At 39.4% G+C, this 17,451-nt stretch overlaps 1 protein-coding gene across 1 annotated transcript in view; it reads left to right on the top strand.

Annotated features, from left to right (window-relative positions):
* Window positions 1-17,451, top strand: part of eIF5B (eukaryotic translation initiation factor 5B) — a 209,279-nt gene that overhangs the window by 60,288 nt on the left and 131,540 nt on the right. The window contains exon 17 of the mRNA XM_083119335.1: window positions 5,297-5,478. Within this exon, the coding sequence (XP_082975461.1) occupies window positions 5,297-5,478 (182 nt within the window). The remainder of the gene's footprint in view (window positions 1-5,296; window positions 5,479-17,451) is intronic.

Genomic DNA, 17,451 nt, shown 5'->3' with positions numbered 1-17,451 from the left:
CGTTTCTTTCTTCTAAGTTCAAATCAAAGTAGTTTGAAAGTTGCCCGTCAGAAGCACCATTTTATTTAACCCCTATGAAAAGAATTACCTGTCAAAATGTATTCTGAGACCGTATGTTTTATTATTACTCCAGTGGAAGATACTTTGCAAGACCTGAGTGAGCTATGCATGTAAATGGAATCTCCAGTCTCCCTCTATTTCTGGTTACGGGAGAAGAAGTGTGTATATATAATCACTCGCACTGAAATAAAAATATACAATAATGTCATAAATTTTGAGATATTATTATTATTATTATTATTATTAAAGTAAAACCTATGTTTAAGATCAACTTAACAGTGTTTTGTGATATTTCGCAATGAGTTTTCATCCTGTCAATAAACTAATGTTGCAGGAAGTCTTATTTGCCCTAGTAGAAAGCACAGTTATGTCAGCCTCATCTTGTATATTGTTCACATGCCTGCCCCTGAAATTAGACTTCTCTGTGTGAACTACATATAATCTTATGGGACCAAATGAATACCTTGCAAAGGTACATGTGAAGACAAGGTGTTTCCTGTCTGTCTGTCTGTCTGTCTGTCTGTCTGTCTGTCTGTCTGTCTGTCTGTCTGTCTGTCTGTCTCTGTCTCTCTGTCTCTCTGTCTCTCTGTCTCTCTCTCTCTCTCTCTCTCTCTCTCTCTCTCTCTCTCTCTCTCTCTCTCTCTCTCTCTCTCTCTCTCTCTCTCTCTCTCTCTCTCTCTCTCTCTCTCTCTCTCTCTCTCTCTCTCTCTCTCTCTCTCTCTCTCTCACACTCACTCACTCACTTAAGGGGTCCCGGGTTCGATACCCGGTGGAGGTACAAGTGGTTCGGATCCCACTTTAAACTGTAGGTCCAGTCCCGATTAGCCTTACTGTGCATAAAGTGGACTTAAAACACCAAATCAACCAACCAACCACTCACACTCACTCACCTACCTTCCTTCCTTCCTTCCTTCCCTCCCTCCCTCTCTCTCCCACTCTCACTCTCACTTCTCTTTTCTTCTAGAAAAAAGAGAGTGTGTTGTGCAGGGATGGAAATTTCCAGTATTTATCTAAGACCTAAAATTTAAGTTTTCTTGTAGTAAACTTCATTTAATGAAATTATAAGTAAAAACATTCACAATAGACAAATATGTTAGGGTAGGCTCAGCCTCTGGGCCTCATAGGATGCTTTGCCACTGATTTACAGTGCATTAATCTTCAAATTTTAGAACAAAATGAAAACATTGTCTATTTTCAGAGAATTACTAGTTTTCAGTTCAATAACAATGTGTTCCACGACTGGCAATGGGGACGTTGGATGCCAGATATGCATATATTTCAAATGAAACCCCAAGTTTCACTTTTTAAATGCTAATTTATTGAATTGAATTGAATTTATTGCTGAGCGAGGTTCAGCTGTTGGTGGTCATCAAATAGACTCTAATTAAATTTGTAAAAATTTAATTAACCAGTTTTTAAAGCAATAATTTTAGCCCTTTTGACTAGTTTCCATCTCCGTATACCCTCACTTGAAGGATAGCAGACTTTCTTGGGCAGAAACAGGAAATCCCAATTTTGATCCTCCTCCCACTCTGAAGTTTTGAGGAATGTTGTTTTCACATCAATGTCCATCTTTATTATCCTTATTGTTAAATGATTTCATATTTGAAGATTAAAAAATAGCTGTTTTTCGTCAGGTATAAACAAACATTCACGCTTTCAAGTTCACTGAATGTTAAGGTTCTGATTTTTGCTGGGGTTGTTTCTGCAACTAACAGGTTCCTTGAAAAATGCCTTTGTTTGGAATACTGCAAACTTCGGTAAGGTTAAAATACCTCCTAGAGAATTCAGAATATTTTGTGTTTAATGTGTTATCTAGTTGTTTGTAACAGTAATTCTGCCAGCATGTGGTCCAAAAAGGTAAGCATAATTTGCTATAAAACCATTGGTCGTAGTTTCAAATCCTGGTCAAGACATGGATATTGTGTTTGAATTTAGAATATTGGCATTGTTTCTCTCAGATTCATGGCTCAATTGATTCATGCAAATTGCTTCAAAATTCTGTAAACTTTCAATTCCTGTCACATGAGTCACTTGTCAAACACTTTTTTAGATCACCTGGTTTTCCACTAGCTCATTTTCCCTTCCAGAGGTTGTGGATGCCCTCGGTCTTTTGGAATGCTACATTTGGCATTTTAAACATTTCCATGTGCTTAAAACTTTTTTTTTCTAATTCAAGTAAAGTCACGTCACATTAGTGTAACTCTTTGAAACTGTCTTCTAAATAACTATGCATTTCTTTTACATTCCAATGTTTTGAGTATCATTTTAGGAGAAATTTTGTTTCCTCGAAATTTGGACTTATTTCAGTCATGACTTCAAATCAGTTGCATCTCAAAATAGTAATAATTTATTAAGTTACAGGCTGTGAAAGTGTGTTCAGTTTTTGGGGACACGCTGTAATTTTAATAAGCTATGGAGAGAAGTCCAACAGAATGTTACTCGAGATGCATAAATTGAAATCTTTACAAAAGCTTTTTTGGTATTTGTGAAGAATAATTACAAGGGCAATGAGGGAACATCAGCTCCAGTTTAGAATGTCAGGATAAATCAGCAAGGGGAATGCACAAACGGGCCGTGTGTTATCCAACAAAAAAATCTTCAAGCCCTTTTGGTACTTCTGAAGCAAATTGGATGAACAGATGGGTTTAATTAACAAACATGTAGCTCTGAAAATAGATGGTAGTAGCCTTCAGACATCATTTCGAGGAACCTGCTTTAATTTTCCTGCTGTGGCTACTCACCCACACCCCACTCCTTTCGTTTTTGAAGAAAGTTCTTACAAAGCTGGAGAGTTTTCTGAGGCACCCATCCTGAAGATGAAAAAGTTTCCGCAAGTTCACTGCAAAAGTATCATTTCCTGCCAAGAATTAACAGCAGACCTTGCCATCTGGCTTAACCAAGATGTTATCCATTGGTTCGACAACACTTTGCCTGTTCATTCTTGAACAAAGAAGCCTCTATATTCCAGTTTCCTCTATATTTAAACCCCTCCCCCTACATGCGGGTTCCTAAATGGTGGGTGTTGCAGGGATGATTGAGAAGTGTTTTGTGAATATGAGACTTCTTCAGAAAAAATATTTGTGATGATACTGTAAATGGAAGATTGTTCATTCATTTGGTTTATTTTACTTCGCTTTTCTGCCACATTTTTGGAAATCGTGAAGATGAGGATGCGTGATGATATGATGAAATTGATGGACACTCATGAAGAACACCCATGCCCAGGCTGGGATTCGAACCTGGGACCTCTTTTGTTGTGGGATGCTGTGCTAACCACTGCCACGAAGGTCGGCTTATCAAAGATGATGTTGTAAAGTGTGTAAATTACTTAGATGTTCAGAATATAGAGGTACAATGTGTGTACCATTACTGTATTCCTCCATATTTTCCCACATCGTGTTCTGCTGCTTTCTGTTCATAAGTTCATGGATGGATAATAGAGTGGCACGACACGTGCCAGCAACATTCTTGTTAAAAGACATTGCTTGCACATTTCAACATGATGTGAAGGCATACAGGACATGTGGAGGTAGAGGCTCAGCCATTGTGGAGTTAATATGATCAGCACCAAGCTCTGGCTGCTTTTACCCTCAGGTACCCACTTTAGCAGAGGCTGGGTGAACCCCAGAGCCTCGTTATGCGGACACATGATTTGAAAAAATCCTGATATCACCAGAGGCGCAACCACAATTTTTTGTCTTGGGGGGGGGGGGTGAGGCAAGTACCAGGATAAACGTACCAATAATAATAATTTTAATAATAATGTTACTAATAATGTTGTTATAACATTATTATTATTGTTAATATTGATTTGCTTTATTTTACTTCGCTTCTTGTGCCACTTTTGGCTAATTTGCAAAGATGGGGATGAGTGATGGCATGATGAAAATGATGAATGGATACTCACAAACATCCATGGCCAAGCCCGGATTCGATCCCAGGACCAACATTATTATTACTTTTAGTAGTGGTAGTATCACAGATATCCTCGTAAATTACGCAAAAAGGGGGTAGAAGTTTGTGCTAAAGCATTTGTGCTCGAACAAACTATTTGAATTATTTTTTAACACGTTCAATTTCACATTAATGACGTAAAACAAGCACACAAACTATTTTTGAAAAACAGAAAATGCTTGATAAATCCATTCCAAATATAATTCTTTTTTACATTAACATATATGCAACGTTGACACTAAATTGTGTACGTATTCAAAGTTTCCTTAACAAATATTATATATGTCCCACTCACGACCGGATCAAGAAAGTGTGGGGCATTACCCCCACACCCCCTATACACCTTCATGGCATGGTGCTAAGCACAGGGGAACACTTTACCTTTTTTTTATATTATATATGTTATTTAAATACATTACACAACCAATTCATCCATCTCACAATAGAGCAACTGCAAAAATTACATAAATTGTCTCTTAAATTTGCACGCTCCCTTTCCTCAAAACAATTGTTCATGCATTTAAAACAAAAATGAATTAAGACAAGTCTTATTTCTCTGTCTGGTGATTTACAATGCATTACAGCGAACAAACATAAATTGAGAGCAAAGCGAGCAAGAAAATTTTTGGATGCAATTTTTTGCAGGCTGAAATCAATATTAATTTAATAGGCCGCAAATAATTTCACAGAATGCCAATGCATTATATCTTTTACAACTTTTGTCTCTCCCCGATGGTGTAGTGGTAACATCGTCGTCTTGTGATCAAGGGGTCTCGGGTTCGATACCCAGTGGAGGCACATAGTGGTTCGGAACCCATTTTAAGCTATAGGCCCAGTTTCAATTAGTCTTTCTATGTATAAAGTGGACTTTAAAAAAACACAAATCAATCAATCAATTTTACAACTTTTTTTCATTTAGGTCGTTCGGCGCTCAGGGCCGTCTCCCGCCGTTCCCTAGCTACGGTTCTGAACTTGATAAGACGAGGAAAAGCAGGCATTGCGAGCGAAGCGAGGAAGAAAATTAGACGAGAAGTATATTCATTTGCATAAAATTTGAAGTTTTGGGCGGTAATTGCCCCCTGCAGGTACACTTGGCCATCAATATTTGCCCCCTCCCCCCCCTTTGAACTCATTTCCGACCAAGGTTGGGGTGCAATGCCCCCCCTGTGGTTGCACCACTGGATATCACTGGTATTGGCACTGATAGATCGGTATTGTCTCAGCCCTAATTAATTCTAAACTATTTTTGTTCATTAGTTGTTCTTTTGTCTATTTGCAGGTTTGAATTTATTGGTTGCTCAGCACCCCGATGAAGTCGATCTCTGTAAGGAAGAAGTAGCAAGAGAACTTCGGAAAGCTCTGAGTGGGATAAAACTTCAAGAGCGAGGAGTATATGTTCAGGCCTCCACTCTTGGTTCTCTAGAGGCCCTTCTTGAGTTCCTTAGGACTTCCAAAATACCGGTAAGTGGATGCATTTTCTTCAGAAATTGTTACTTTTTTGTGTGCATGAAAGAAATTGTTTCTGTAGTAAGGTGGTGGTTGTTATAGTGCTCCCAACATAGCTTGACAGATTAAAATTTCCAGATACAGCATGAATGAGATTTCTCACAGACAACAGTGCTATTGTATACATTATCCAAAGTTCTGATGAGAAGTCACATTGCTAAGCACTGTGGTTTTTGTACTCACCATCAAAGTTCCCAGGTTTGAGACCTGGTCTGGACATGAGTGTTATTTGTGATTGTCCCCTTCATCAATTTCATCTAATCATCACTCATCCTCATTGTTGCAATTAGCCAATCATCCTCATTGTTGCAATTAGCCAAATGGTGGAGAAAAGCTATGTAAAATAACGCAAATAAAAAAATTTATGTAAATGAAAATTAGGGAAAATATTCATAACCTTACAAAGTGGAATAAGTACTTCCATTTTTCGTTAATGTAATTGTTATTTCTTTTTATCAACGTAAATCAAAACAATCCACAGTATTTACTCAGACAAATTGCATTGTGCTTTAACAACTTATTCGATTCTATTTGTTGTTTTAAGTCCAACTTATGCACAGATAGGCTAATCAGGACTTGGCCTGTAGTTCAAAGTGAGATCCGAACCACTATAATAAGCCTCCACCGGGTAGGTCCTGTTTTAACACTGTAGGAGAATATCCACAATTTCCAGTGTTTCTACCATTTGGGAGATTGGTGATGAGGCAATCAAATTTTATTTTAGCACACCAGGGACCATACTCAGTGAAGTAATGGTGTATTTTTTTGAAGAGACGGTAACTTGCAGTTTGCAAAAAGAGGACCTCTTCTCAGCCATTAGGAATACAGGCCAGACTGGCCAAGGCGCTCGGAATTTGAGGTAGGGGAGGGGGATGATTATAGTTAGATGCAGAAAACAGTCCAGCAGTAGTTGCATGTATCGTTTGACAGAAATGTCAGAAAGAAAAGCTAGACATGGAGACCATTCTGAAATTTGGAAAACTTTGCCACAGCTTCACTGTCAAAGAGACTGACTGTCTTCTTCCAGTTGTAACGAACCCGTCTCGTCACAATTTGTACGAGTCGCACCTCTATTTTAGTGACCTTTCTGATAAAAATATGTAATTAGAAATGTATCAATTTAAAAACAGGTTACACCTCTAATTTGGTAAACTTACTTAAAAATATACTTTTAATAGTTTATATTTCTTCCACTTGCTTACGCTAGCGTCGCCGACCCAATATAAAGGCGAGAGCGGGGCTAGCATCTCAGTTCAACTCCGTCTGCGGACGAGAGAAGTAGGGCTCTGCCTACGGGCAAGAGGAAAACTCCTCCTAACAGGAGAGAGAAAAAGATATCCCACTCCACCTTCTGGTGAGAGAAATTTACTCCACTTTAGTGTGAGAGGACCTACTCCGCTTTTGGGCGAGAGAAACCCACTCCGCTTTCGGGCGAGAGATATTTAGGTAACCAGACCTTTTTCTTTCTTAAACCCCGTCATCTCGACGTTGGGGATGGTAACAGCGAAACCCCGTCTCCTCGATGCTGGGAAATTCGCTTCTTAGAATCTATTGCTTGGTTTTTGGCCTGTTACTCCTACATGTAATCAAAAAGCTGTTTCCAAGGTTACACTAATCTTTCTCTTTTAGATGCTTTGTTTATAAACCCTTTGTGATTGTTTTTCTAACAAGAGTACTAGGTGTCATATACGAGGTTGTATGGGTTTACCTGTTCCCTTTTCTTTAAAGGTTAAAAGTTTTTATAGTTCAACTACCAAAGGCCGTAACTATATAGAGAGGCCCCAAATATGAATACATATATATCTGTATCTGTGAAACTATAAGTTGGATGTATAAAACTACTGTAAAAGGGTCTAAGTTCCTTTCTTGCTTAAGTTTGTGATGAAATAAACCTTTATATGTTTTAGTTAATTTTGAGTTTTCAATGAACTTAACTGGTGAACTACGTCATAGCCCACTAAGTGCAACATACACCCGAACCCTGAGTGTAAATAGAGTCTCATGCCACCGCTGGAGAAAAAGGTTAGCATTATGGGTAGACTTGTAACACTTAGCTAACTAAGCTATTGGTCCTCCTTTCCTCCTCCCTCGAGAGACATGGACGTTACAAGTTATTTGGCGCCCAACGTGGGGCTCGATAATGCAAAGGTGGGGCCCGAAAGATAAATAACAGGAATGTTGCAAGATTTTTCGTGCCACAATGTCAAGGCTCGAAGGTGAAACAGTTATTTGGCCACGTGACCGAGCAAGTTTCAAGTTAATTGACGCTCATCCCGATAGTGTAAAACCAGTGTTAACACCAAAGAAGAGAGAAAGAGGGAAGCACAGTTAAAGATATCCAAGCAGGAACCTAGAAGTTTGATACTAATTCGGGAAATTAATATTAAGTTGACCATTTTCAGAAGACGAACTATTGCTATATGTGTTACCAACTCCATTTAGAAAGAGTAACTTATAGGACAAGAACAGAACTTCTAAAAGTAAATGTTATTGAACGAAGATCCCGAAGAAAGGCTTGTGGGACAGCGAAGGTACAAGGAAGAATGTCTTTATGTAGGACTTGAGTTTATATAGTGGTTAAAGTACCTCTTCCTTCGAGTGCAGTAAGGCCAAAAGGGCGTGCCAGAGCGTGGTCTCCGAAGAAGCAGGGAAGCCAAAGAAGCTCCCTGGGGTATTATATCCTAAATGTAGAGACTTGAGTAATTTACTAAAAGCCATTAAAAATGTGATACATTTATAATTGTGCTGAAAGTAGCTTGTGCTCAACCTGCCAAAATAAGGAAAAACTTATAAGCAATAATAACAAGAAGTTTTGTAATGTGATTAAGTTCAAACTTTAAATGTGCCAGGGCAACACTGAGTGATACGAAAGTAAAATAAATTGATGTTTTCCTGAAATGTATATTAAGTATATAATGGTGTCAATAGGTGGTGTTAGTGTCATTTAGCCTGTGCTTCACCTTGATTAAATAGATAACCAGACTGGACAGAGCTCAGTTGAGATCGGGACTGAGTAGTGTGAACTTCGTGCTGTCTACCACAGGATGGATAAGCCCCGCAGGATGTTCCCAGATGTCAAAGGAATGAAAGAGAGGCTGAAGTTGAACGGTACTAAAGTGAAGATGTTAAGTGAACCTGTGCCTAAACCTAAAGCACCCATCACACGGCAAGTTAAGTTAATACCTCCCCCTCTACAGGATCCAGAAGTTCCTAAGAAGAGAAGGAACCTGATGACCCAGTTAAAGTGTACATGGATGAAGAATATTGCTGCCGAAGATATTAAGAAGGGATATAGTTCCTTGTCGTATTCTACTTCGCGACCAGGATTAGTGGATCTGAGCAAAGTCGTTCCTAGAGCCTGCCAACCTGTACGAGTTAGTATGGACTTATCAGCTCCTAGCTCATCTTGCCCTGTGATTGAAGGAAGAAAACCCAAAGCAATTGTGGTTCCGAGAAAGTTACCTATGCTCGTTGAAACAGTATCCTCCGGAGCAGTACTCTTGGAGAAAAAAAAAATCAACGAACAGAAATCTGAAGTTTTGAGTGACCAATCTAGTGTCCTGATTCGACCCTGGATCGAACGAGTTCGACGCTTAGAAGCCGAAAAACTAAAGTTGGAATCTCAAATGCTGGACCTGACATATGCTGAGTATGTATGGAATACTCCATAGCCTGTTCCAAGGAAGGACAGTACCGAGGACGATCTGCAGGTCGATCAACACATGGTGTCTACCCGGAGGGAAGTCGCTGCTCTTCCAGATCCACAGGAAGCTCCACTGGAAGCTCAAGACTCAGAACTCTTGGCTGAAGTAAATTGGAATGGTGACGAATTGTTATTGGCTCAGCAGTTGAAAATAATTTTGGGGGACATCCCAAGGCCATATATGCAGACAATCTCTGTCCTGCGAAAGTGTCATATTCGAGTGCCCCGAAGGTTTCCCTTCTTAAGAATTTTAAAACGATACGGACTTTTAGCCTAAAGAGTTGATTAAAACCCAGTTCATTAGTTATGTAACCTTCATTGAGTTCTAAACCTAGTACTTCCATTGTTGTAAAGATTGGCTTGGTCGTGTTTATCTCTCATGTAACTTATTATTAATGTTAGTTTGTAATCTTAATTGAATTTTGACATTGAAAAAAAAATCTTTATCATTAAAATATATTATATAGAGGTGATAAATTTTAAATCTAAAGATTTTCCCGAAGGGAGGGGTTATTGTAACGAACCCGTCTCGTCACAATTTGTACGAGTCGCACCTCTATTTTAGTGACCTTTCTGATAAAAATATGTAATTAGAAATGTATCAATTTAAAAACAGGTTACACCTCTAATTTGGTAAACTTACTTAAAAATATACTTTTAATAGTTTATATTTCTTCCACTTGCTTACGCTAGCGTCGCCGACCCAATATAAAGGCGAGAGCGGGGCTAGCATCTCAGTTCAACTCCGTCTGCGGACGAGAGAAGTAGGGCTCTGCCTACGGGCAAGAGGAAAACTCCTCCTAACAGGAGAGAGAAAAAGATATCCCACTCCACCTTCTGGTGAGAGAAATTTACTCCACTTTAGTGTGAGAGGACCTACTCCGCTTTTGGGCGAGAGAAACCCACTCCGCTTTCGGGCGAGAGATATTTAGGTAACCAGACCTTTTTCTTTCTTAAACCCCGTCATCTCGACGTTGGGGATGGTAACAGCGAAACCCCGTCTCCTCGATGCTGGGAAATTCGCTTCTTAGAATCTATTGCTTAGTTTTTGGCCTGTTACTCCTACATGTAATCAAAAAGCTGTTTCCAAGGTTACACTAATCTTTCTCTTTTAGATGCTTTGTTTATAAACCCTTTGTGATTGTTTTTCTAACAAGAGTACTAGGTGTCATATACGAGGTTGTATGGGTTTACCTGTTCCCTTTTCTTTAAAGGTTAAAAGTTTTTATAGTTCAACTACCAAAGGCCGTAACTATATAGAGAGGCCCCAAATATGAATACATATATATCTGTATCTGTGAAACTATAAGTTGGATGTATAAAACTACTGTAAAAGGGTCTAAGTTCCTTTCTTGCTTAAGTTTGTGATGAAATAAACCTTTATATGTTTTAGTTAATTTTGAGTTTTCAATGAACTTAACTGGTGAACTACGTCATAGCCCACTAAGTGCAACATACACCCGAACCCTGAGTGTAAATAGAGTCTCATGCCACCGCTGGAGAAAAAGGTTAGCATTATGGGTAGACTTGTAACACTTAGCTAACTAAGCTATTGGTCCTTCTTTCCTACTCCCTCGAGAGACATGGACGTTACACAGTAAAACCAGTATGCTTTTCGAAGTCTGGGTATCCTATGATACATGCAAAACGCCAACAGATTTTGTTCTAGATTAGGTTAGATTATCCTCTTGGTAATGAAATATACATAACTTTTTTAATCTATTCCAAAAATTATGCACTTATTAAAGGTGGATTTCTGTAATAAATAGCAAATCTATAAAAGTAAGTTCTGTCCGTTGCTGACGATGTCAAATGTCAAGCACCCCACACACTGTGAATTTTCAGGTTTGACAGATAAGACGATAGTCAGTTGTTGGTGGTACATGTTCAACCAGCAGGTTATGGTCAATGTATTTAGGTTGTTCAGAATTGTTTGAGACTGTGTCCCATATGCCTATTTGCCGTAACCGAGAATGGAAGTGAGGGTGGTGTGAAAGAGTGGTGACCTTGGACTGTGCATTGCCCAAGTTTATTATCCTAGCTGCAAACGGCGCCACGTGACAGGCATTCGTTTCTCACAGTGTAGTTGGAGTTGGGAATGATAAGGTGCTGCCAAGTGGAGGTGTACGATATCAGCATGGAAGGTGACTACCACGGTTAAAGATGGACCACGTGTTTCCTGTGGAAAGAAGGTGTGCCTACAGCTATTATTCATAATCAGCTTCAAGCAGTGTGTGGTGAATCCGCTCCAAGTCTTGCAACTGTGTTCCACTGGGTGGCAGGTTTCACAACTGGAAGTGTGTGTGTTAAGAAGGGAACCAATCCTGGACGTCGTCACTCATTTCGAATCCCTGGCATGATTCAGCAGGTGTCTGACAGTAATGAACGACAGGCATGTGACTGCGGAGGCTCTACCGCATACAACTGGTCTGGAAGGGTGACAATCCATACCATACTCACCAATAACCTGAAGATGAAGAAGGTATGTTCGCAGTGGGTTCGTCTTGAACTCGCCCAGGAACAAAAAAACTGTGCATGTGAAGTGTTGGAGGGATCTCTTGGCCCTCCATGAGAAAAATCCAGATGACCTTTTTCGCTCGCTTAGTGACTGAAGATGAGTAATTCTTCAGTTACGAAACACCACAGAAAAGGCAGCAATCAATGGAATGGAAACATCAGGATAGCCTACGTCCAAAAAAAGCAAGATTGTTTTTTTTTAATGTGGGAAGCAGCTAGCGTCTGTGTTTTGGGATGCAGATGACATCCTGCTTTTGGACTGGCTGCCACAACATTCCAGGGTGAACAGTGGCACATACTGTGAACTTCTCCGCTGAGTGTGATGTGTAATTCAGAAACAACAATCAGGGAAATGGTTGAAAAAATGTATCTCTTACATGATGGCAACACTGCAGGAACTGGGATTCACAGTTTTGGAACACCCTCGATATTCACCAGATTTTGCGCCTTTGGACTTTGCACTCTTTGATGCCATGAAGAAGTCACTGCGGGGCAGGATGTTTCAGGATGAGAGGCCTTAAATGCCATTGTCTGCAAGTGGTGTCGCCACACTCCATGAGAATGGTTCAAACAGGCACTCATGAAACTTCCAGATCGTTAGCGTTGATGCATTCAACTAGAGGAAGGATACATCAGCGAGGCTTGAAAAGTTCACGATCCCAGCTTAAGTTTTCGCACCAACAATCAGGTCAGTCTCAATCAATTCCGAATGGCCCAAGTACAAGGGTCGTTCAAGGTTGATTTTTGTATGTAAAAAATCGATGAATAGCCGGATCATGATGAAACGTGAGGGTGACGTAATGTATTCCTTCGCGAGTAACTAGCGCCCGGCATGACGTATTTTGCGCATGCGCAGCAGTTGCAGCGAACATGGCGGCAAGCAGTGTGTCTGTGGCTGTGGAGCAGCGTGTGTAATCAAATTTCTCGTGAAGGAGAAAGTGAAACCAGCTGAGATTTTCAGACGATTGCAAGCACAGTATAGTGAACAAACAATGTCGCGGACAAGAGTGTACGAATGGTGTGAGCAGTTTCGCGAAGGATGGGAACTGGTGACAAATGAAGCGCATGGACACATTTGCCCGACTGCAGTCACACCAGTGAATATCGCGCGTGTTGAGCAAATTATTCTTGAGAACCGGCGAGTAACACTGCAGATATTACTCCACATTGTTGAGTGGTGCTATACGAAAGTCCATTCGCAAGAAAAGACCTGGGATGTTGTCTGGAAATGTCATTCTTCTCCATGACAATGTCCGCCCTCACACGGCCAATGTGACAACAACAACTCTGGCCGACATGCGCTGGGAAGTTCTGCCCCATCCCCCCTACAGTCCGGATTTAGCCCCCAGTGATTATCATTTGTTTGCACCCCTTAAAGACCATCTGGGAGGGAAGAAATTCACAACAAACGAAGCACTGCGGAGCGATGTCCTCCAGTGGCTACGACAACAACCAAGTTCTTTCTACGCCAAAGGAATTTGGGAGCTGCCAGAACGTTGGCAACGGTGCCTCGGCGCGCACGGAGAATACTTTGAAAAACTGACATAGTTTGGTGTTTCTTCTGCTACCTATTTCCTCTGCAGAAATAAAAGTCCCGGTCAACCTTGAACGACCCTTGTATTTCAACGTGAACATCAGTGAGTACAGGTGAAGTTGGTTGTCAAATGGAATGTCTTGCACCTTGTAGGCTATCTAAATTATTTTATTTTCATAAGTTAGCAACAGTGTTAGGGTACAGAAGGTCTTGAGTTCTATGTTTTCCACTGTAGTTTTTACTTATGAGTGCCATGTGCAGGAACTCCTGTGTGATAAACTGTGAAGGTGTGCACACCATAGTGCTGTGATCTTAGCAAAATTAAACATACAGCATTCAATGAAATGGAAAACTGCGTAGGGACTCCAGCATGATAAACTGTGGGAACATGTTAGCGCTATGATTAAATAATGCACTCGTGGAACGAGTCCTTGAAAGTGCATGTCTTGGAACAGAGCAAAAGCCAACATAGAGTGTCATGTACCAAATCTGTACTGGTCTTTGTATATATGGAGAAGGATCAGAGGCAAGGCATCCAGTCATCGGTAGATGAGGCGATGACAAAGCAAAATAATAAAAATATTGCTTTTTAAATATTTTAGAGAAGAAGAAAATAATAAATCAGAATATTCGCATATTTGAGCGAAATTAGTCAAGTAACACCATTAAACAACTAGAAATAAGCAAGAGATTTGCTAAGTTTAGCTCATTGAAAGGAGAGCCCTCCCCCCATGCACAACCATCCCGCTGCATTTCCTTTTGAGTGCAATGGTGTCAGGCAGGCCAGGTCATTGCAGCAGGTCTGTAAATCCAAGGTTCTTCAACCACATTTCCCCCACTTTTGAAGGTCTGGTCATGAGAGACCTTTTTTTTTCCAGCTTCCTTTTTTTAAGATAAAAAAAAATATTGAAGAGCATTGCAACGCAACTCACACAGAATACATGAAAGTAATATTGCATACAAAAAAATATAAGTAAGCAAAAGCATAAATTTCCCCACGGTTAGTGCAAGAAAGAACTGAAAAAAAAAAGCAGTTCTGGATCCATTCTATTTTCTTCATAGTATTTCTTCTTTTAATTGTTTTGTACCTGCGGTTCAAATATTGATTTCTGGAGAAAAAAAATGTTCTTGGTTTACAAAACACGAAGTACTTCCTGCTGTTTTGTGTTTACTATGCTTACAAATGACAAGATTGATCAAGATTTTTGTTCTCGAGGTGATAGACATACTTACTCAAACAGAACCTTTTTCCTAACATATCTTACTTTCACACCAGGGATGGCCAAAAATATCAGGATTCTGGAAAATCTAAAAATCTCGATTCAAAAATTTTACTACCCAGATTTTGAAAGCAATCTGAATTTCGGAGAGAGAAGTTTAACAATTTTTCATTTTTTTTTAAAATAGATTTAGCCATCTCTACTTCACACATCATGTAGGAACACGGTTATCATCATTATCAATGTAGGAATGCCCCTCCCCCTTCCCCTTCCAAGGTTGAAAGATTTACCCTGACGTTTGGCAAGTCTGGCGATGACTATGTAAATATGTCACGCTTCGCCACTGAGAAGGATGTAAATAAATTATACATAAGACTATCTCTGTGAGGTGTCATTGCGAGAGCCCTTACATTTCGTAGCTGCATGCTACCTAACAGGAGTGTGAAATATGTTGGTGGTTTGTAGATCGGTTGACTGCTAGAAACCCCTAGAACTCAAGAGAACAGTCGATTCAGGTTATGCAGCGTACAAGTACGTTAAACCACAAGACACCTTCATGCCACATAAACACTGTAGCCTGGTCATTAGCAAGATCAGCAAGCTGTTTTGCATCCTACTTAGCTACTTTTGCTTTTTAAGCTTTGCGCAAGTGAAATTCTTTCACTGACAGTTGAGACTGCTGAATGAATACATCACCACCTCAAAATGGAATATGCATACTGTGCGTATCTATTGCTGTGATGCTTGCTGGCTTCTTGTGTTTCAAAATATTATCATAACATTTTTGACTGATACCCAGTGTTTTGAGCAGAAACCGTTTGCAAACTGTTTACCATTTATTTTTGTAACTATGCTGACACCTTTGTATGTAACTGCCATTCTTCGTAGTGGAGTGATTATCACAACCTGCTACAATGCCAGGGGTCCAGGTTTGAATCCCAGTCTGGGCATGGGTGTTCTTTGTGAGTGTCCCTTAATGAATTTCATCTTATTGTCACTCATCTCATTGCCATAATTAGCCAAAAGTGGCAGAAAAGCAACATAAAATAATGTAATTCAATCAGCCTTCTGTGTAACTGTATTTTGCAACCTCCTTTTAGGTGTGTATTTTTCCATGCACTAGTTGATGCATGTAGCCAGGGAGTGGGCTATGGGGGCTGAAGCCACACAAATATCGTAAAAATGCTTTGTTGGAAATAGTGTAGAGTGGTAATGAATATTACTTTAGCAGCAGGATTAAACATTCTGTATAATTGTAATCTGGAGTTGTAAATGCATGAAGCAATGCTTATGTACTATATGTCCAGAAACTAAATGTTCGGTGGCTGTGGCCAAATCTGGAACTAACGATGGTATGAGAAATTATTTGCAACATGTAGCAATGCCCTTTTCACATTTACAATACATGAGTTTTGTCACAGTAATGTAGACAGGAGAGAATAAGTTGCCACAGAAGTCTAGTTCTGAGTTGCAGACTTTAAGTATATTCCAGCTTGTAAAAATAAACTAGTGTATGTTAACAAAGTTTGCAAGATCCTTAAGACAAAATTTCAAGTTAGTTTCTTGGAGTGGTAAAGTGGTAAGGCACTGTTGTCTGAAGATCGCAGGTTCGAATCTTTTTTAAGAGCCGATTATTTTTTTTATTAAGTAGAATTAGTGTATTGCCGACATTTATAAGAAGCAAAATGCGATAAATGTAATTCCTCGTCGATGCCACTTAGGATGTGTTTTTTGTGTAGTTTCTCCAATACTAAATTACTTCTTACAGGAGGCAATAGGGTAGACAGAGAGATATTGGCGAAAATCTTAACCCTTTGAGGCCCACCCTGTGAGGTAAAATATGAGTTGATTGTTTTTATATAAAATGGAAGAACAATGACAACCCATATACCCAGTGGCTTACCAACATATGGCGAGGTCCTGTTCGAGATGACAATACGAGTCCCCAACCTGTTTTTAAATTTGAAATCTCAATGTGACTCGATACAAAATCTTCAGAGATACATCAGCAAAATGTCTTTCTTTGTTTTCTGGGAGCTGAAATATGAAGCTGTAGGAAGGAAGGAAGAATTGCTTATATTATCCATTGCCTTCTTGAGTTGCAAAGAACCCAAGCATTTAAATGCCTTGCACTTGCTTCGTGGCAGTTGGAGGTGCTTTATTGTTAAAATATTAAAATCGGGAGTGCAAGGTCGAAAGAAAGAAGAAAAGACAAGACAAATTACTTTTTATTCGAGAAATGAATAAATGGGTAAAAATGTCTACGCAAGATATTGTGATTTTTTTTTGCAAAAATGTTGCACATGAGAAATATGACAATAATATTTAATTTTTCCGGGTCCCCTTAGGCTTAGAGCCTGTATGTTACACCCCTGATTTGATGTATTATAACAATTAAGTAGAATTTAAAGCCAGTTCAAAAAAAAATCTTTTAATTTTATTGCTTACAAAATTAGCCTGTTCCATCTTTTTCCCCCATCACTTCTATTTAATTTTTTTTTGTATCAACCCCATGAGATGCACATGCTTAGCTCACATACAGTCTTTTTAGGTAGACTGTTGAATCATACACGACATGGGCTATCCTATATGTGACGGAATTCTAAATGTCCTCGTTTACAATATGTAGAGAACAAGAAAACATTATGTTTCGTAGTTTCGAGGAATACTAATTTAATTGTAATATACTTTTTATGAATAGCAGATAGAATAGTGCAATATGGTTTCAACATATGGGTAGGAGCATATAAGCGATGAATCAAGAAGGATGGCGTGGTCTGGTCACTATGATACCTGCTCACCACACGAAGGGTTCCCGGTTTGATTCTCCCCATAGCACGGTTTTTTTTTTTTTAAGGATAGAATGCCAACAAATGCAAGCCTGTAAAAATTTCATTGGGTATTTGATGACAAATGTATTTATTTTTAATAGAAATTGCAAATACAAGGTCTGT

This window comes from Lepisma saccharinum, chromosome 3 (assembly GCF_977018435.1).
Source record: "Lepisma saccharinum chromosome 3, izLepSacc3.1, whole genome shotgun sequence".
NCBI lineage: Eukaryota > Metazoa > Arthropoda > Insecta > Zygentoma > Lepismatidae > Lepisma > Lepisma saccharinum.
This window is presented reverse-complemented; position numbering and strand designations above follow the sequence as displayed.